A 20,201-nucleotide genomic window follows, 5' to 3' on the forward strand; every position below is an offset into this window, starting at 1 on the left:
CCTGAAAAATCTCTCGTTCTTGTCGCACTCTTAGCAGATTCCATAAGAAAACCACGAATGCTTTTTTCTGACAGGATATGGACGGATGCCGCGTATGGGATGATATTGTGTCCGGATGGATGCCATCCAGCGACGGCACCAAATCAAATACCCATTCGATGCCGGTTTCAGCGGTTAGCGACATCCGCGGTCACTGCGGCTACGTGGCCACGATAATCACCGTCTGTACCACGGTCATTCTGTGCGTGTCAGTAGGGTGTTCGTTATTTATTAATCGGAACTGGAGATTCCCGTTGTGCACACAACATCTGCGCGGCTGCCAACACTTGCGGGCCCTTTCGAACCGCCACCCGTGGAAACTGCTGGAGGGACGCTTTGCCTTGCGTTCACTGATCGTGTGCGTGATGTGCCCGGTTTTTGTCATTCTCAGCATGGTCGTCTGGATGATACTGGCGGTACTACCGGTTGTGATTGTGACCGGCAATATTGCTTGGATCGCGGCTAAGACATTCGGGATTGAGGCTGTGTTTCCCTGTTGCGTTGTGCGGGTGTGCCTGCTCAGCGTCTACTGCACCGGGAGAATCGGGGGAATCTGGATGAAGGAGACTTATTTCACATATGTTAACAACTTTTTCAGGTTGGCGGATCTCATTTTCACGAAATTAAGAAATTTTTTTTGTCTACGGTGGAAATGTTTACCTTATCTGTTAACAACAGACGACGGAGAAATTTGAATTTCGTTCATCGTAGCGAAAATTTCTTATAAAAGCTGCTATGCGTGATAGGAGGAAATAAATTTATTTGTGGGTTGTTTTATTTTTTTATTTTGTTTAGGCGAGTATGCGGAGCTGCACTACTTCTCCATTCGTCAGAGGTCAAACCAGGCCCGCTTCCAGCGCAGTTTGTGAAAAACTATCATAAAACTCAACTGATGATGCGAAAAATGTGGGGACGCATAGTACCCTTGGTGAAGTGGGCGCTACTCGGTATATGTTGTCAGACTGTACAGATAAACGTGGACGGCATGAGGAGTGTGATGCGTTCGGCAATACCCGTTGATGGTGCGTCGTCAAGGAATGGACGATATAACGTGAATTACAACGTCACCGACTCCGACTGTTTCCAGTATTCCACGGTGAGCACAACTCAATGTGGAATCACTCAGCGCTCAGATAAATAATATATAACTATGGTACTGGCACATAATTTTCCAGCCATCTCGCTTCTCATGGTTAAGAACGAAAATCTTAAGTAAATGTTTCTGTAGATACTTAGTGTACGAACTTCTTGTTCCTGTACAAGAGCTATCGCTTTCGAGCACTCTCATATGCTTTTTTTGGCACTGCTACGAGATTTTGTAGGAAATTTTCCTATATACGGGTGAACAGCTGTTGTGCGCGGGACATCCTGTTGCGTTGTTATTTGTACTGTTTAATTACTTTCTAAAACGTCTACGCACAAACAAGTTTACCGAATGTCTTAGTGTAGATTGATTCTCTTCAAATTTTGAATATACACTCACATCAAGTATGAAGATCGTTCTTACACCGAACTGCGTTCAAAATTTAAAATGAGTATTTTTAATGTTCAAAATTATTTTTACAGTTTGAGAAAAATATTAGAACCGTGAGACGGTGTGAGAACTATCGTTCTCAGGTTTGCGCCAGTGCGTTTGGATTGCAGACTTTTAGTACAGTAATATTGCCCCGAATGAGGCTTTTGGTATACTTAAATATTTTGAAATTCACTTCAATCACTGTAGTCGCGCATCAGCAGTTTTCACGCTTTATGTATGTCTGAAAATCATTTGGCTGATGGTGAGAAACATCAGAAAAACTATGCAAAAACCTTTTTGAAAATGCGCGAAACGGACAGTTTCCGTGCAGGTACACGGATTTTTTACTACGTATGTACCGGCATACATACTTCCGTTTAAACACCAACATCTAATTTCTTTCGCACTACACAGCACAATTAAAAAAAATAAATCTGTGTATATTTGAGTTCACCGCGCAACAATATTTGAAAAACATTTTTCTCAACAAATATGTATATTAAAAGTTCGCAAAACTCGAATAGATCAGTTGAACTTTCTAGTTGCATGCAAATCCTAAAACCGCTTCTTTCGGTAGCTGAAAATGATCGAGCGTGTTTCGCACGTGTCAAGCACAGACTTAAGCTACTGCGACAAAACGTACTTTGCGAATGTTTCCTTTGGTCGAATATATTCGTAACGATCGAACAGAAAAAGGATTCAGTATTGCAATGAACAGCTCATAATCTGTTGTGCGACAGGGTATGCGATATCAGGAGGCCATACTTTCGTACTGGATAGACGTGGGATATCCTCAATGGAACACAACCCAACCCGCCCTGTTGTCTCTGTTCGCCTCCACGTTTTCACCGGCAATGCACAAGTTTGTTCAAGTGTGGACCGAATTCCTTTTTTTTACGCCCCTTTTGCCGGTTATTTTCTTCCTGATCTGGTGTATTCATCGTGCATTCATCGTGCATTCGAGCCGTGGCAGGTTTGTAGCACCTATCCGTATCTGCTAAAAAAAATTTGTTGCAGTAATTTTGTTGCAAAAAGATCACAGCATTGCTTTTGGATGACAACGGTGGTTATTTAAATCCTTGTCTCTAATTCAGGATCTCTTTTTTGGGCTTATCCCATGAGAACGAGGATGATCCTGCCGTTAAGGAGGGTTCTGGCGAAGAAGCGAAGGAACTGGTAGCAGATGGGAGCTTCGAGATCACCAATCCAGACGCACAACCTTCTGATCAGGAGACGGTTACCCCAATTGAGAATCCGCTTGACGGGCCAATGAAATATTTTGCTTGTATTTGTCCACGGTTGGTCAGCTTACTCGCATTCACTACGATCATGATCCGACGAATAATTTGCTGGACCCATCTTCCGTATCCGGCTGTACAGCTCCTCGTTCCCGAAGCGTTTCAACTGTGGGCGTTGTTGCTGCTGCTGAGCGGTTTCATCACGTGGAAGGTGGGGAAGTTTATTCAAGACGTTCGAGAGTTTCATAAGGCACAACCGGTTTCACTCCAAGAGGCTGAGAACGGTCCACCCTGGGAAGTGGATTTGCTTCCGCGGATCATGGAATAATGTCAACATTCCCGTATGAAGAGGAAATACTGTATCAGCTACAGATATTATATTATGGTGGCGGTTCAGAAACTTTACTAATAAGCCAAAATCTGCTAGAACACACTGATTTTAGCTTAGCTGGTTTATAACATTATTACTCGAGCCTGTATAAAAAAGGCTCTCACGCTTTTGTACGAATATAAGTGGTCATACTTACTAGAGCAGGCTTTTCTTTGTGAGTTGCATGCATGTCGTTCACCAGGACATACTCGTACCAGCGGTAATTGCTAAACTCTAATACATACTATACAGTGGACATATAAATGTGGTTACACCGATAGCATGCACAGCGCTATCGGCTATCGGTGTAACCACATTAGCGGAGTCCACTATGTTCCTGTGTATCCTCTACTTTAATGTACAAGTTTTAAACAGTTTTACTTAATACGGATTCACTATCATGCTAAATGAAGCGAGAAACGCCGAATTTTCGGGATAAAAAGCAATCGACAAATAAACCTGTTCATCGTGTTAAAGAGGCAGCCTCTCTTTGTACAATCGTTGGATAAAATCTTTCAATAAACTGGTATGCTGTGCCAACTTAAAATAGTGTTTGCAACAGCAGTCGGTTAAGCTGCTGTTCTAGGGGATGGTTAATGTCACTTAATGATAATCCACCGTACGACGATGTAGCGACTGTAAAGACAACTAACTGCCAAAAGGCTGGCGGTCGGCAAGATGTTGACCGGAAGTATGCTGGCAGTTACACAACTACACTAAGTGAGAAACGATTCATCCCAACGTTTTTACGAATACTAGTAACAACGCAAGACATGGCAGTCACGGCAACATTCTTATTAGCAAGTAAACTGGGCAAGAAAGCAAAAGTAAGGTTGGCTGGCTTTCAAGAAAATCCCCCAAGCATGAACCTAGTATGCCAAAGTAAAAGTCAAGAGCATCGAGATAGCAGCGGTAAAACGGTAAGACAATGGGATGCTGATTCACATTATCTTAACGAGGAAGACAAGCAATGAATGAACCAAAAACAGATGTAGAAAAGCACGCAACAATCCCACTTGGCGATATTACAATTTTCTATCGTACCTGGGCGATTAGTGCCGTCGGCCGGAGTTTGTGCTTGAATGCTGGGAAAAATTTGCCAACCGGTTAGTCGTTCACAGTAAGCGAAATTCATGCACGAACACCAAAGATTCTGACTTTTTTGCAATTTTGGGAATTTCAAATTTCCAGTGGACGAAACAAAGACTTAGAATTGAGCACCAATTTTTTTATTTGCAGAAACACGAGCAATACATCGCTCCTTGCCGTTGACTACCTTATCTTGCAGCGAAAGACCGGGTGTTTGATCAAATACCACCGGAAGTCCTGTCCGCGGCGTTACAATAACTCGATATTCCGCTCGCAAATTGCTGCCGAAAGGTGAGTCCTCACGCCGAGACAGCATTGTATTGTGCATAAAAATCGATGGTAGCATGTGTATTATACGAATGCGGTTCCAACTCTAAGTAAAGAAGTTCGAAGACATCAACAATAATACGGGTATCACTAATTTTTAAATTTCGTTAATAAATAAAGCGGATGGCTAATTCAGCGCTTGTGGGGATCACACAGCTCATAGCGAACAGCCCAGAGCATTTCGCCACAATTTGGGCCTTAGTAAGCCGCTTTGACAGCAGTCATCCAATTTTCTTATTAATAGAACCGGTTTTGTGGCTATCCTGGTTCATGAATGGCGTTCACTAGTTGCTGCAATTATGCCAGGAAAATTATATGCATGTACTCTGTAGTCGGCCAATTACAGAAAAATAAATATTTTTGTTGCCGTTAGGCACTCGTTGATCCGAAAGTGTGTGCGGATTGGATCCGCGATTTGGATGTTGAGTTCCTGGTCAAATTTGCAGCTGACTATGCTGGCCCACCACTGCTCTGCTGGACCAGCCCGATTCCTTGTTGGAACTATCCTTCCGTCTCTCCGCTAAACCGATGTTAGGCGCTGAGACCGGAAATCGTAGCGACAGGGCCGTTGCCGGAAACCAACGGCCACGCGTATTGCGCACAATTAGATTTGCACAATGATTTTTCTGTTTTGCCAAATAATAATAGCAGCCAATAACTATGTACTAAAAATCCACGTTGGCCTGCATTTGGCGGACCGGAGCGCACCTGCTTTTCGGGAGCGCAGCTGCTTTTGCGCTTGTGGCGAGCGATAATTAAGTATAATTTTTAGCGTCTTACCAGTAGCATTGTTAACAAAAGAAAATAATTATTTATTTCAGCTTAACAACCAAACCAGCTAGCGACACCTTCGTAACGATCTTTTTAACAGCCTTCCGTAACGGACAGACATCAACGAAAGCATTTGTCTTGAATATAGAGGACGTTCGCTACGCTCCGGTAGATAAATTATTCAGTAGTTTTATACTCTGCCAGTGAATCAGGGCGGTAGGATGGATTATTACGGTTTCTATTTATATCCTCGTCATCTTGCATCCTGATCTCTCCGGTCAGGATTGCAGGTCCCAAACTAGCATTTCCATGGTAACGGTAAGTTACAGGTGCGTGTTATTATGCAGCAACATTTTGCAATATTATCAACCAAAGAATTCTCCCGTCAAAGCCTGAATTTCCAAAGAAACGTCGTATTTCACATTGTTTGGTTTTCTTACGGAAGACTATTTTCTTTACCGTACCGTTACGAACGGTTTAACAGTAGGCCTCTGCAGCCAGGCAGACAGGAATGCACCTGTACGATATTGCTGGACGATCATTGTACCGATTGTACGCATGGAACGCGGTGGACGTGGAGATCGACGGCCTGTTGCAACACGGTCACGTCATCGGCCTGGAAGAGAAGCCAGAGAACGACAGCGTACAGCCGCGTCTGATCGTCGATTTCGGATGCCCGAAACAGCAGTCGGTGCTGGTCCCGTACGGGACGGCCCCGGGACTGCTCCATCCCGAGGTGGTGCAGGCCATCGAGATGCTCCCGCGAGGGAGAGGATGTGGAGGTGCTGCTGCACGATGGCCCAGATCGGACCTGGAGATGGCATCCCGGAAGAGTCCTGACTCCGTCCTTTGAGCTGCTGGATGATGTGGCGTTGGTGGAGGTGATGATAGACGGACAGTGTCGTCGCGAGCTGCTTCCCCAGCGGCAGATTCGCCTTCTGGAGGGACACAGCGAGCAACGAGAAATCCTTCCCGCGGGTCATTTCGTCATCAATGCGTGCAACGTTCCCAGCGGCTACTGGGTTATGAGGCCGTCCGCCGCGGCGCTTCTGTGCCGAGAAATTGAAGAAACGTTAGAGCTGCATTTTGTGAATATTCTGAGCAGGACGATGTATTATCTGCGACGCCGTCAGGACATTCCCTTTTGTGATGACAAAGTGGTAGGTCTCTTGACAATGGTGGCGTTGTGTTCTCGAAGTACGAGGATGCGCCAAGTAAATGTAATAGACATGAAAACAAGAGAAAAAGAATGTAATAACCATGCCCGGCTCGTGCAACACGGGAAACCATCTAGGTTCGCCATGGCTTCTAAGCGCAACAAAAAATACCCCTCACTTAAATTATGCAAGCTTCGAACGCTGAATTCTCCTGTATTTTGACATTTAACTGTTGAACCAGTAAATACAGCTTGTTTTATTCGCTATTCATTGTAACTTGCTTGGTATGAAAATTCTTGTAGATTTTTTCTGCATTTTGGGATAATAATTATGGGACACAAATATAAATATGCAAACCAAGAAAAGCACTTTTGTTCACGTCTGAGACAAAACAGGACAATAATAAACCGTTGCCCATCTTTGTTGCGTATTTAACTCGCACTTTCTAGCTTTGTGTTCCGTTTTCCGACTTGCATATTACTGTATCCGCCCGATAGATTTGCAACACAGAGTGTGGTATACGGAAAAATGCAAGTCCAATATACGCACTGTGCTCCGTGCATGAATTCAAGCAGTTTTCGCTATGTTGCACTTGCCGCGAACATTCTACATGCTTTTGCTGTTCTAGTTTCTACCCTAGTTCTCGTATCATTTTCAAAGTGTGATAAGTGTAGTAACAGCACACTTTCAGAGCTCTAATAAATAAGATTTTCAATTTATAAATCTGGTTTGTTGTGGTTTTTAGGGTGCCCCTGGCAGGGGCAGGAGTTTTGTATTTCATTTGATTGAATGGCTCTATGGATTGCTGTTATGTTAGAGCTCTTATGAAGACTATGAAAATATTGGACAACAGTTTTTCACAAGGAAAAAAGAAATTAGTTTTTCCACAAATATTATTCTAGAGAGTAATGATATCTGAAAGACGGGTGAGAAGTAGGAAATAGCAATAACAAGAAAAAGCAAAGTGTGCGCCGCATGGTGGCGGAAGGCTCGTGCTCAATACCCGGCCAGAGGAAGGCAGCGCCCGGATCTAAAAGTGGTGCAAATCTATCGGGCGGGTACAGTACTCACTAATTACTGTAAGCATATTACTGCAGTCTGTAACTCAAATCTTCCCAGCGCATTTAATGCAGCTCCGTTCAAGCACGGTACTAATAAATTAAAATGTTAAATTAAAATTTGTGGAAACTACAGCTTTTTTAGTTTTTTTTGTTTGTTAAAATAAAAAAAATTTAACTTACTCTTCATGCTTCGATCCAGTTCTTGTATTTTCTTGAGACGAAATGTGATCACCGTAGAACAGGCACAGCCTCAGATGCTGATGGGCTCGAAGACGAAGAGCAGAACATGATTAGTTCAAAAACATTACGAAGTTACGGACTACCGTTGTTAAGTGCTAAAGAAAACTATTTCAAACATAACAGCTTTAGAATGCGAGAGAACCATCAGGGAAAACCTGAGGAACCTGCTGTTACGCCTCCTGAATCCTGATCGTAACATATTTCATTAAGTATTGTAGGTGCACGAAAGTACGTTGGAATAAGCAGCTTATCTGAGTTGCCATTTCAAAAAAAACTACTCCGGAGTAGTTTCTTTATTTTGCTTATCCTGGGCGGGATATGCCAGTTCTGCATATTTACGTCACGCCATGCGAACCAACTGCCGTAGAGGGGAGGTGCCTGTGACGTGAACAAAAGTGCTTTTCTTGGTTTGCATATTTATATTTGTGTCCCATAAATATTGGTTGAATAGCTCTACTCCAAAACACACGAGAAATTAGCGTTAAAAGTTAGCATATGCGTCTACGAAATAGTGCTGTTCACAACAGAGCGTGGACGGCTGGCTGCTTGGCTATCATTAATAATTAAGAACGAAACACAAGAAAATATAAGAAAAAAAACAAGCGAGAATACATATTAATCTCGCTTGTTTTTTGTCTATCACGAATTGTTAGCACACCCTCGTTATAATGCTAACGACTCTCGCATCGGTATTGTAGGAAATGGAGTTTGAAGACAGACACGAGAGCTACACCAACTACCGGCACAATTTACTCAAAATACCTGCAGAGTCGGACGCTGAGGATGAGCCGAAGCGGAAAAAGCCGCTGGGTGTCGGTGGAGGCGATTTGGTGGTGCCTTTGGATGTGCTGCAGGAGATCTTTCGCTCACTGGACACCGTCGACCGACAGCGCTGCCGCCGGACTTGCTCGTTGTGGGATGCCCTTCTCACGTCGGCGGAGCTGTGCCTGGACGTGCACGTGAAGCGGGAACTACCGAGCAGTCCCTACCAAGTGCAGTGGACGCTTAATTACGCCATGTACGCCTGCATCTTCAAGCACATCACGCCCGCCACCCGCACGCTCTCCATCCGCGACATGGACGAGTATCGTCGTTACAGTTTCGACGGGGAAAGGATCGAAGAACCACTGACCTGTATTCAGAAGGTTCTGGACGCGGCCGGCTTGCGTCTGGGTCGTCTGATCATCGCCCAGTGTTCGCTGGAATTTCCGATGTCCGAACCGTATGGACGATGGCAGTTCAGCGCGCTGTTAGGCACAAACGCCGCACGCCTGTCCCAGTTGGTCTCGTGCTGTGATCGTGTGATATGGACTACGTACACCCTCAAACTGGTGGACAAGAAGAGAGTGCCTTTGATAAACATCCACATTCCCCGGACTGTCTTTGCGGCGGGGCGCGTCAGTGAGGCGCATATTGCGGACTTATTTGAGCAGCATCTGCGCTGGGAGGGACCGGCACTGGATGTGCAGGACATAGCCCATTTCGTGGCCAATCGCACTGACAGTGAACCGAAGGCCAAAACCGTGCTGCAGGTATTAGTGTGTCGCTGAATCGCGTTGAACTTAACTCTAGAAATAGCTAGCTACTAGCTAGTGCATCTCATACAGTCCTGCGACAGGTCGTCGCGGGACAATTGGTTTTACGGACATTTCGTCGAAGGACAACTAGTTTTTGTGGCAGATAGTCGTATGACTGTACGTTGCCATAAACCAGTCGATAACTTTTCGACTCTGCAAAAGTCGCGCAACCAAATGTCACACAACAAAACGGCTGCAAAATGAGCTGTTTCAAAACAATTATCCGCTGCGACGAAACACGTGCGGCGACATGTCTCACGGCGAAATGTCCGTGACCGCGGGCTGTCACGGAAAAGATGTACTTAAAGTGGTAAAAATGTGAAAAACCGAAATATATCTAATCAAAGGACTCGGGTAGTTACAATGTAGGACTAAATGGTCGCATATTCCCATACGCATTCTGTACGCAAGCGGTGCAGTGCACTTGTACGAAACGGATATTTTGAACTCAGTCGTACAGTGCACCGCGCTGCATTCGTACTGAATGTGGAGATGTGGGTATGCGACCATTTTATCTAAGCTAATAAACTGTTCTTGTTTACTGGTGTAGAAAGTGTGTAACGTGCTGAATAAATTTACAGGTTTTGGAAGACTACCAGTCTTGTGATCCTCGTCCGTCGGCACATTATCGGGAATATCAGTGGAGTGTGGACAATGTGGCTATCGTAGACGTCAGCCAAATGAACCGATTCTGCCTGCAGGCCTTGTCGCACTACATGCAGAACTGGTGCTCAGCAGCTGCGGAATAATAACGCAACATGATGAAGAATCCATCAAGAAAAATTCCGGGGAGTGAAATTTGTAAATCCATATATGTCAATCCATATCCATCCATGACCAGTGCGTTCGAGTCTTTATGCATTGATTAACTGGAAAGACATAACTTTTTGTTCATTTTGATTATGTTTCTGCACATCTGGCATTGATTTATCTAACTTATGATTATGAACACACAAATTCTTATCTTAACGTCAAACGAGTGGCATACTTCCTGTAATGGACAGACAGTCAATAATAAATTAGTGTCTGTTGTGGATCTGCGCCTTGCAACGTTGGTTGCAACATTGCTGAAACAAACGCAACCACAGCCGCTCTGGAACTCGGGAAAGGATGTTAATCTTTCAAATGATCAGACGGCTGCGGAGTGAAACACTACATCAAGTGAATTTCGAGCCACAAACGAACAAATCACCAGGATTACAGGCCGGTCCGGAGTTAGAGCACGTAAAGGTAGAAGTACAGCTAATGCACACTAAATGCGATATTAGCGCTTAAAAGACGGTGGCCACTACACTAAAATTGGCATAACCCCTGCATTTTTTTTTTCACTAACTGTATTGTATTACTCGTATATCTAGTGCCAACAGTTTATGGTACAACGGAAAACAATGAAACAATCATCCGCAGGAGATACACCCCAATCACAACAAGAAAAATTCTCCTATACTGTCCTGCTCGGGAATCGTGCCCATAACGCATATCGCATTCCCGCGCTGTATCTGTATAGACAAACGCTGCCGAAGAAACTCTTTGGCGCGTTTTCTGACCAGTGGCAGATATTAGGCAGCTTCAACCTTGTCCACAAGTTTCTTAGTGCCACCACTCCACGGTCCGTGAATCTCAAACGCCGCCGCAACGAAATCGTATCGTGGCATCAGCCAGCTGTGCTTCGATAACTTTCCCCTTTCGGCTTGCTCCGCAGCGGCTCTAGCGTTCACGGAAGTGCGATCAATATAGGAGGCCGCGAGTGTGTCAACGCAGGTAACATCTACAGCCAGTGGTTTACCCCGTGCCCATGGTACTAGAGTTATGACGTCCGGCCTTTTGTCTTTACCCGACAGGCCCTTTGGCTCCGTTCTGGCTGGAAAGCCCGCTGTCTTAAGGCCCCGGGCGATCTCACCGCTAATACCGTCGTGCCTTGGCAGTCTTCCTGCTGAGCGCTTGCAGCGAAGTCCATGCCGGCCCAACTCATCAACTTGCATGCCGCAAACGCAAACGTGAGGAGTAACAATAGGCGCTCCTAACCGTAAAGCGACGCTGATTCGGAAGGCCGTGTTGTCCAGTAGGTTTCCGAGACAGGCAGCGGGAAGCGCGTGAATCCAGATACTAGATTGAAGTTGAAGCAATGTCTATATTGTGTGGTCTAGGCGCATCGGCTACTATCGCCATATTTAAACTCACGCTCGTATGTAAAGTTCAGCTGGAAGCCGGTACAGGGATTCAGCTGGAACAAAACTATGCTGCGGGAAGCCAGTAAAGCCATCAATGACAGAGGCCGATCTGTCGGCTTGTCAGCATCCTTTCGATTACTTGAGTTGAGCAGAAGATATTAACTTCTTGAGAACTAAAACCATCGTGTTCCAGGACGAAAACAACCTCGCCCATAAACTTGTGCACCTTTAAGTTTTGGGTGACTAATTACTGCAATACATTACTGTAAATAATCATGAATTTTCTATCGAACTGTGGTGCGCGTGCCGCTGCTACCAGTACGAAAACTACAACCAAAATACGGTAATTATAAGTGTTTCCATCTGCAACTTCCAAAAACGTTTGTTGTCTTTTACCTTATAGATTCTGTTTATACTTTATTGTTATGTGTACTTCCGCACATGAGAATGGAGTCCGTGTGAAGATATTTATATTTGACTACTGTACAGTCTGCGCGCGCGACATCCGGTTCGGGAGTTCGGGAGTTATTAGTGAAAAAAAATTCCAAAGGTTTAAACGCGCGGAGGTGTACCAAAAGTCTAATTATTAACCGATGCTCTTCAAATTTTTCATAAAAAACTCACATTACTATGAAGGTCGTTTGTCACCACACAAGCTTGCCACCATTTTTTTCAAATGTTAGAATAATTTGGATGAAGCTGCCGGATGAACTGACTAAACTGCGCTAGCCGGGCGCTGTTGATGGCCCCGCATTCGGAGCAGGGCTGATGTGCACGGCTGTCGCTGGGAATCGGGTTCATGCACCCCGGTGTCACGCAGCGTAATGGGTTAATCTCGGCGTCCTGAAAGAAACCATGCAGTGGCATTACATTAAAGTATCAGACTACGGTACAAACAAAAAGATGGTGAGCATCGTACGTATTCAGGTGTGCATCGGCGACATGCACACGGATACCCGTAGCGCTTCTCGAAATCAGCGCGACGTTCCTCTCGTGTTTGAGAGAATGGATCCAGGGCGTCGTTGTATCGCAGCTGCAAGACGTGCCATTATTACATGGCAATGAAGCATTACCGCGCAATCTCCAAACTCCAACGTTGAAATAAAAATTAGGTGGAACGACTTTCACCCATTCTATTCTTAATTACTGTGTATCTACGACTTCACGTGAAAAACCATGGCACTAACATCCTCAAGTCCGGTATACTGTGGAATGTCTTCTACGGCATGTATGAGCAGTCGCCGCCCTTGGAAGTTCAGCACCACGTTGACGTCCCAGCACACGGGCGTCATCCGCGGCAGTGGTGCCTGTGGATACAACGCCATGCCGAAAGGTGCGGTGACGTGGCACAGTGCATCATGCATGGGCACGCCGTTGTAGCGGACGAGTCCGTAATAGACCAAGAGTTCTGTGACAGGTACACCGATGGCTTTCAGCTCCTCCATACCGTGCCTGCCAACAATCACGGGCCACTCAGTACTAGGCAGGATGTACTTCACGAAAAAAAATTAACTTACGATGGTGTTACAGTCCGGTTGATTTCCGATTGTGCGGGATTGACTGGCAGCATGGATAGCAGGTCTTTGGCAGATTTTCGACCCATACCCGGGATGTCCATCATCACGTTTAACTAAGCAAAATTAACAGGAGCATGTCAGCAGATATCAGAGAACTCGCACCAAGGGGGGAGTATGCCATCAATTTGAGGCGACCTCGGCCAAAAAAACATTTATAGTGTATCCCCCTCTTGCGAATTTGGTCGATCTCAGAGTTACGGGGGGGTGTGGGGTGGACCACCGCCCTTGACTAAATTCGCCACTTAGTAAAGCATGGAAGAGGAAGATGCTAATTTGAGTGGTGCGCTTCTTATAATTAGTGCCAGTTAGTGTCACAGTGAAGGGCTCAACTTAAATTTCAAATTTTACAAATATCCCAAAAATCTATGAAGCGCTATTTTTACAGATTAGAACTGCCGTCCTACTCCTGCCAGCTGACTGCCCTAGTATATTGACCCAGCTACTGGGTATGCAAAAAAATTAGATTAACTGAGCCGACAGCTGATTATTTTATTTTACCTTGATCTTGTTGGCCAACTTGGCGATGATATCCCGACCAGTGGCGGTCTTCAGTAGGACGCATTCCAGTTTATGCTCCAGCTTCCAGTCAGCAGACTATTCAAAAGCCCATATCACTATATCAGCCCATTCAAACACTCTTCTTCGTGATTTGCAACAATAAACTCCGATCGTCTCCTTGAAATTTACAGAATACTTCGCTGATACCACGAAGAACCCAGCAGAGCGAGAACTGTCAATCCTCAGACAAAAAACTGAGGAACCACCTAGTCACACCTGGCACGCGACGCTGCAGTAGCGGTGAAGTTTGCATCCTGAACAGGTACGCAGTTCTTGGCTCTTTTGCAGGCAGTAGGCACAACGTGTTTCATAGGCGCTGCTGTCAAGTACCCACACCAAAGGCTCGCAGCACAAAACAACATCGCCAGCCGTGAAGAAACGGCAGTCCGTGGTCTCTTTTGTTTCCATTCGGAACAAATGGATAATCTTTCAGATACACTATGACACGAATGCAGGAAAACAAAATCCAACAATACCAAATCCAAGTTTTCGTAGACCCAGCGATCCACGTAAACACTAAACACATGCTTGGCGTCTAATGAGTACAGTACGCTTTCTGCAGTCTGCACTCTGTAACAGAGAACGTAACATCTGTCGCGCTGTCTGCTTGTTGCTTGTTGTATGGAGCAGCCGCCCTCGGTGGCTGACGGTGCAGATTTCAAGCATTTCCGATGGGAATGATCAGTTTTATTACTTCCTTTTCCCCCTATTCTTGTATTTTCCATGGCTGGGAGGCATTTGCAATTGATGATTCTCGCCAGGATGGTGCCCTGGGGCGGTTGGGAGCCGTGCGACTCAGGTGCGACGGGAAGTCATCGTAGGCACATAACAACAAGTGCTTATCCCGGCACTTTTTAAACAGTGCGCGCTCGCAAACTATGTTGTTGATTTATTGGACAGATACATGAAAATTTACAGAAAACCATTCTCTGCAAACGACCAAAAAATGTGTGATAAAAATGTTTACGGTATTCTTAAATTTAGCGCTAATGCTACGACCACGGTATTGCATTACCGCCTCAAAAATTTCAGCACACGAACAGAAACAGAGCGAATGCATAATTCTCTGTTGGCGCAGTCCAAAATCCCTGTTTGTTAGTGACGTCAAAATGACACACTGCCAGCCTGCAGTCTCGGCGAGAATCACGAATGGGGAGAATCACTCGAACTTTAAAGCGGCTTCATCTCAACAACAGAAAATAAAAAAAATCGCATCTAGTTTATAGTAGAAGCTGAGCTCCAGAGTCTGTAGTTTTGCTTGAATGTAATCATTTCGAATTCACGATAAATACACCAGTACGCTTTACTGCTTTTGTGTTCCTTGCTATCTAATTAATTTTGGTAGTTTAATTATTATTTTGTGGTTTCTACTTTCTAGCCGCATAACGCTGATTAATACGCGTCCCAAGGGAAAACCGCATAACTATCTGTAGAAGTACTAAAACGCGCCGCCAAGTCGCGTGTGGTTGCGTCGATGCGCATGACCGGCGCGTGCACCTGTTGTTCATTGCATAACTAACTTTAATCTTTCATGGGAAGTGTATCGATAGTCTTGGGTGGTATGTTGGAAAGTGTGATAACGGAGAGGAATGTCCTTGGAAATGTTGTGAACTGAATATAATGGCATGTGTCTAGACCGTCTTATTTTGTGGCAGTGTGCTTTTGGCGGAAATGATGGAATCATATTTTCACTTTACGATCTTACGATTTGAGCAAAATACAGCTTGCGGTATTAAACGACTAAACATCGTTGTTGCGGGATATCGCAAGGTCATACACGTAGCCGTGTGTATACGGGCGTAACATAGTACTGTAATGAGTAATCTTCATAAGCCCGCGCAAATTGTACGAGATAAATATGGATGATTAGTTCAAAGCAAATACATATCTGATACCGGTAAATTAGATATTTTACTAGTTACGAGTCTGTGCAAGTAAGGCATAATTATCTAAAGCCGTGTACGAGCACATTAAGGAAAGCATGACCGTGCTAATTTCGTTGCTGCTGACATGCCGGACATCGCTAGCTTCAGACACACTTTTGCCGACGAAGTCGCACATCTAGAAAAACCCAACCTCCGTTTTCCTTCAAAACTATTAAATGCCTGATACTTAATGGGTACAACTACGATTATGCTAGCACCCAGCACAAGAGAAATGTGACATTAATTTTGTATCCAGTTACAGTGTTTGTTACGTTCTCTTTGGACTGTGGGTGTACGAAAAATAATCACAACCATTATTTTTAGGTTAACAAAGGATATAAGGTAAAGCAACTAAGATCAGAATTTTTAAACTCGACCCAAGTCAGCCAACACCGAATCCGGGATCCTTGTGTCCTTATTAACTCGACGCGAAACCGTTAAGCGCTTGCAGTAGGATGTGCAAGTAGGTCCGGATGAAGAGCGCGATAGAAAACAGCGAAAAATATCAATCCAGGGGTGTTATGTCCCCGTGTTATGTGGAGCTCGGCTGATCGCCCTACGGAAAAAAGATGGCGGACTGCGTCCAATCGCCGTTGGTAATACATACCGCCGCATCGCCGCCAAAGCCGTGGACCTCCGTATGCGGCCGATCGCAGCAAGGCATCTCGAACCACATCAGCTAGGTGCGGGCGTCAAGAAAGGTGCCGAAGGTGTTATACACGCCGCCAGAGATTTTCTCCTGTGCTACAGCAGTGACGTAAAGGTGCTCTTAAAAATCGACTTTGCCAACGCATTTAACTGCGTTTCCAGAGAGCATTTCCTGAAGATTGTAGCAGAATTCTTCCCGGACTACTACCCTTTTATTCGAATGTGCTATGCTACCCATTCCTGGCTTATACTCGGGGAAACACGGATCTTTTCTCAGTCGGGTGTGCAGCAAGGGGATCCTCTCGCACCGGTATTGTTCTGCCTGGTTCTCCAACTCATCGTAAAACTTCTAGATACCAAGCTGAACGCTTGGTATATGGACGATGGGACTCTCGGAGGCGACGTGTGTAGTGTCCTGCGTAATTTCCAGTTGCTAATTACGGAAGCGCAAAAGATCGGTGTCGCAGTCAACATCTCCAAGTGCGAATTGTTTCTCTGAGGCGGAACGGAAGCCCAAAGGACAGCGGCCGCTCAGCGCTTTTACAGCGTATTCCCTGATCTGAAGGTTGTGCCGGCTGACCAGCTCAATCTACTGGGGTCTCCTCTGTTGCCATCAGGAGTCGTACCGATGATCGGAAAAAAGATGGAGAAACTGGAGATAATGTGCACTCGACCACTCTTAATACCTAATCACCAGGCATTATTTTTACTTAAAAACTGTCTGGGCGTGCCAAAAGTCGTGCATATTTTACGTACTTCACTCGCATGGATGTTCCCGGAAGAGCTGTACAGGTTGGACCAGCTGTTCCGCGACGCAGTCGAGCGCATAACCAATGTCCAAATGGATTACCCGACATGGCTGCAAGCATCCCTGCCCGTCCGCCTGGGTGGTTTGGGTATCAGACGTACCGAGGAGCTAGCTCCCTCAGCCTACTTGGCTTCGGCTTCTTCGTTACGCCCACTGATCTCAAGACTGTGCCCAGTGCTACTGGCTACGGATGTAACCTGCGTTGTACACGCCTGGAAACTGCAAGCGAAGACCGTTGAACTTCCAACAGAAAGTCTTCGTCACGTGCAGAAAGCATGGGACACGCCCGCTACACTTGCGACTTTCTCCGAATTAACCCAACTGCGTGGATCACTGGACCAGGTCGCGCATCTCAAAGCTGTATCAGTACCCGAATCAGTTAACTCTAAAAATAGCTAGCTACTAGCTAGTGCGTCTCATACAGTCCTGCGACAGGTCGTCGCGGGACAATTGGTTTTACGGACATTTCGTCGAAGGACAACTAGTTTTTGTGGCAGATAGTCGTATGACTGTACGTTGCCATAAACCAGTCGATAACTTTTCGACTCTGCAAAAGTCGCGCAACCAAATGTCACACAACAAAACGGCTGCAAAATGAGCTGTTTCAAAACAATTATCCGCTGCGACGAAACACGTGCGGCGACATGTCTCACGGCGAAATGTCCCGTGACCACTTGGGCTGTCACGGAAAAGATGTACTTAAAGTGGTAAAAATGTGAGAAAAACCGAAATATATCTAATCAAAGGACTCGGGTAGTTACAATGTAGGACTAAATGGTCGCATATTCCCATACGCATTCTGTACGCAAGCGGTGCAGTGCACTTGTACGAAACGGATATTTTGAACTCAGTCGTACAGTGCACCGCGCTGCATTCGTACTGAATGTGGAGATGTTGGGTATGCGACCATTTTGTCCTAAGCTGTAAAACTGTTCTTGTTTACTGGTGCAGAAAGTGTGTAACCTGCTGAATAAATTTACAGATTTTGGAAGACTACCAGTCTTGTGATCCTCGTCCGTCGGCACATTATCGGGAATATCAGTGGAGTGTGGACAATGTGGTTAGCGTAGACGTCAGCAAACTGAACCGATTCTGCCTGCAGGCCTTGTCGCACTACAGTACATGCAGAACTGTTGCTCAGCAGCCGCGGAATAATAACGCAACATGATGAAGAATCCATCAAGAAAAATTCCGGGGAGTGAAATTTGTAAATCCATATATGTCAATCCATATCCATCCATGACCAGTGCGTTCGAGTCTTTATGCATTGATTAACTGGAAAGACATAACTTTTTGTTCATTTTGATTATGTTTCTGCACATCTGGCATTGATTTATCTAACTTATGATTATGAACACACAAATTCTTATCTTAACGTCAAACGAGTGGCATACTTCCTGTAATGGACAGACAGTCAATAATAAATTAGTGTCTGTTGTGGATCTGCGCCTTGCAACGTTGGTTGCAACATTGCTGAAACAAACGCAACCACAGCCGCTCTGGAACTCGGGAAAGGATGTTAATCTTTCAAATGATCAGACGGCTGCGGAGTGAAACACTACATCAAGTGAATTTCGAGCCACAAACGAACAAATCACCAGGATTACAGGCCGGTCCGGAGTTAGAGCACGTAAAGGTAGAAGTACAGCTAATGCACACTAAATGCGATATTAGCGCTTAAAAGACGGTGGCCACTACACTAAAATTGGCATAACCCCTGCATTTTTTTTTTCACTAACTGTATTGTATTACTCGTATATCTAGTGCCAACAGTTTATGGTACAACGGAAAACAATGAAACAATCATCCGCAGGAGATACACCCCAATCACAACAAGAAAAATTCTCCTATACTGTCCTGCTCGGGAATCGTGCCCATAACGCATATCGCATTCCCGCGCTGTATCTGTATAGACAAACGCTGCCGAAGAAACTCTTTGGCGCGTTTCTGGCCAGTGGCAGATATTAGGCAGCTTCCAACCTTGTCCACAAGTTTCTTAGTGCCACCACTCCACGGTCCGTGAATCTCAAACGCCGCCGCAACGAAATCGTATCGTGGCATCAGCCAGCTGTGCTTCGATAACTTTCCCCTTTCGGCTTGCTCCGCAGCGGCTCTAGCGTTCACGGAAGTGCGATCAATATAGGAGGCCGCGAGTGTGTCAACGCAGGTAACATCTACAGCCAGTGGTTTACCCCGTGCCCATGGTACTAGAGTTATGACGTCCGGCCTTTTGTTGTCTTTACCCGACAGGCCCTTTGGCTCCGTTCTGGCTGGAAAGCCCGCTGTCTTAAGGCCCCGGGCGATCTCACCGCTAATACCGTCGTGCCTTGGCAGTCTTCCTGCTGAGCGCTTGCAGCAGTCCATGCCGGCCCAACTCATCAACTTGCATGCCGCAAACGCAAACGTGAGGAGTAACAATAGGCGCTCTAACCGTAAAGCGACGCTGATTCGGAAGGCCGTGATGTCAGTAGGTTTCCGAGACAGGCAGCGGGAAGCGCGTGAATCCAGATACTAGATAGTAGATTCGGGTACTGATACAGCTTTGAGATGCGCGACCTGGTCCAGTGATCCACGCAGTTGGGTTAATTCGGAGAAAGTCGCAAGTGTAGCGGGCGTGTCCCATGCTTTCTGCACGTGACGAAGACTTTCTGTTGGAAGTTCATCGGTCTTCGCTTGCAGTTTCCAGGCGTGTACAACGCAGGTTACATCCGTAGCCAGTAGCACTGGGCACAGTCTTGAGATCAGTGGGCGTAACGAAGAAGCCGAAGCCAAGTAGGCTGAGGGAGCTAGCTCCTCGGTACGTCTGATACCCAAACCACCCAGGCGGACGGGCAGGGATGCTTGCAGCCATGTCGGGTAATCCATTTGGACATTGGTTATGCGCTCGACTGCGTCGAGGAACAGCTGGTCCAACCTGTACAGCTCTTCCGGGAACATCCATGCGAGTGAAGTACGTAAAATATGCACGACTTTTGGCACGCCCAGACAGTTTTAAGTAAAAATAATGCCTGGTGATTAGGTATTAAGAGTGGTCGAGTGCACATTATCTCCAGTTTCTCCATCTTTTTCCGATCATCGGTACGACTCCTGATGGCAACAGAGACCCCAGTAGATTGAGCTGGTCAGCCG

General features: G+C 45.6%; 2 protein-coding genes across 3 annotated transcripts; one reads left to right on the forward strand and one right to left on the reverse strand.

The window, feature by feature from the left end:
* Nucleotides 1–6,215: 6,215 nt before the first annotated feature.
* On the forward strand, nt 6,216–18,452 carry LOC129599599 (uncharacterized). 2 transcript variants are annotated; one of them, XM_055497883.1, is made up of 3 exons: nt 6,216–6,510; nt 8,507–9,340; nt 18,055–18,452. In XM_055497883.1, exons 1-3 carry the CDS (start codon nt 6,235–6,237, stop codon nt 18,238–18,240), a joined length of 1,296 nt encoding a protein of 431 aa, XP_055353858.1. In that variant the 5' UTR covers nt 6,216–6,234; the 3' UTR covers nt 18,241–18,452. The 2 variants fall into 2 exon arrangements, with proteins under 2 accessions (XP_055353858.1, XP_055353859.1); XM_055497884.1 differs by lacking the exon at nt 18,055–18,452 and adding an exon at nt 9,967–10,339.
* LOC129599600 (histone-lysine N-methyltransferase SMYD3-like) lies at nt 12,113–14,206 on the reverse strand. Its single transcript, XM_055497885.1, has 6 exons — nt 13,908–14,206; nt 13,632–13,727; nt 13,074–13,186; nt 12,744–13,008; nt 12,476–12,589; nt 12,113–12,399 (listed from the first exon to the last, which is right to left on the reverse strand). Exons 1-6 carry the CDS (start codon nt 14,097–14,099, stop codon nt 12,229–12,231), a joined length of 951 nt encoding a protein of 316 aa, XP_055353860.1. The 5' UTR covers nt 14,100–14,206; the 3' UTR covers nt 12,113–12,228.
* Nucleotides 18,453–20,201: the final 1,749 nt, after the last annotated feature.

This window comes from Paramacrobiotus metropolitanus, unplaced genomic scaffold (genome assembly GCF_019649055.1).
Source record: "Paramacrobiotus metropolitanus isolate TYO unplaced genomic scaffold, Prichtersi_v1.0 Parri_scaffold0000150, whole genome shotgun sequence".
Classification (NCBI taxonomy): Eukaryota; Metazoa; Tardigrada; class Eutardigrada; order Parachela; family Macrobiotidae; genus Paramacrobiotus; species Paramacrobiotus metropolitanus.

Excerpts from the sequence above, each read along its gene's own strand:
- LOC129599599 (XM_055497883.1), top strand. The coding sequence starts at position 6,235 with ATGATAGACGGACAGTGTCGTCGCGAGCTGCTTCCCCAGCGGCAGATT. Across the intron at positions 6,511-8,506 it reads CCTTTTGTGATGACAAAGTG|GAAATGGAGTTTGAAGACAG; the intron begins GTAGGTCTCTTG and ends TCGGTATTGTAG. Across the intron at positions 9,341-18,054 it reads AGGCCAAAACCGTGCTGCAG|ATTTTGGAAGACTACCAGTC; the intron begins GTATTAGTGTGT and ends ATAAATTTACAG.
- LOC129599600 (XM_055497885.1), bottom strand. The coding sequence starts at position 14,099 with ATGGAAACAAAAGAGACCACGGACTGCCGTTTCTTCACGGCTGGCGAT. Across the intron at positions 13,187-13,631 it reads AGTTGGCCAACAAGATCAAG|TTAAACGTGATGATGGACAT; the intron begins GTAAAATAAAAT and ends AATTTTGCTTAG. Across the intron at positions 13,009-13,073 it reads AACCGGACTGTAACACCATC|GCACGGTATGGAGGAGCTGA; the intron begins GTAAGTTAATTT and ends GATTGTTGGCAG.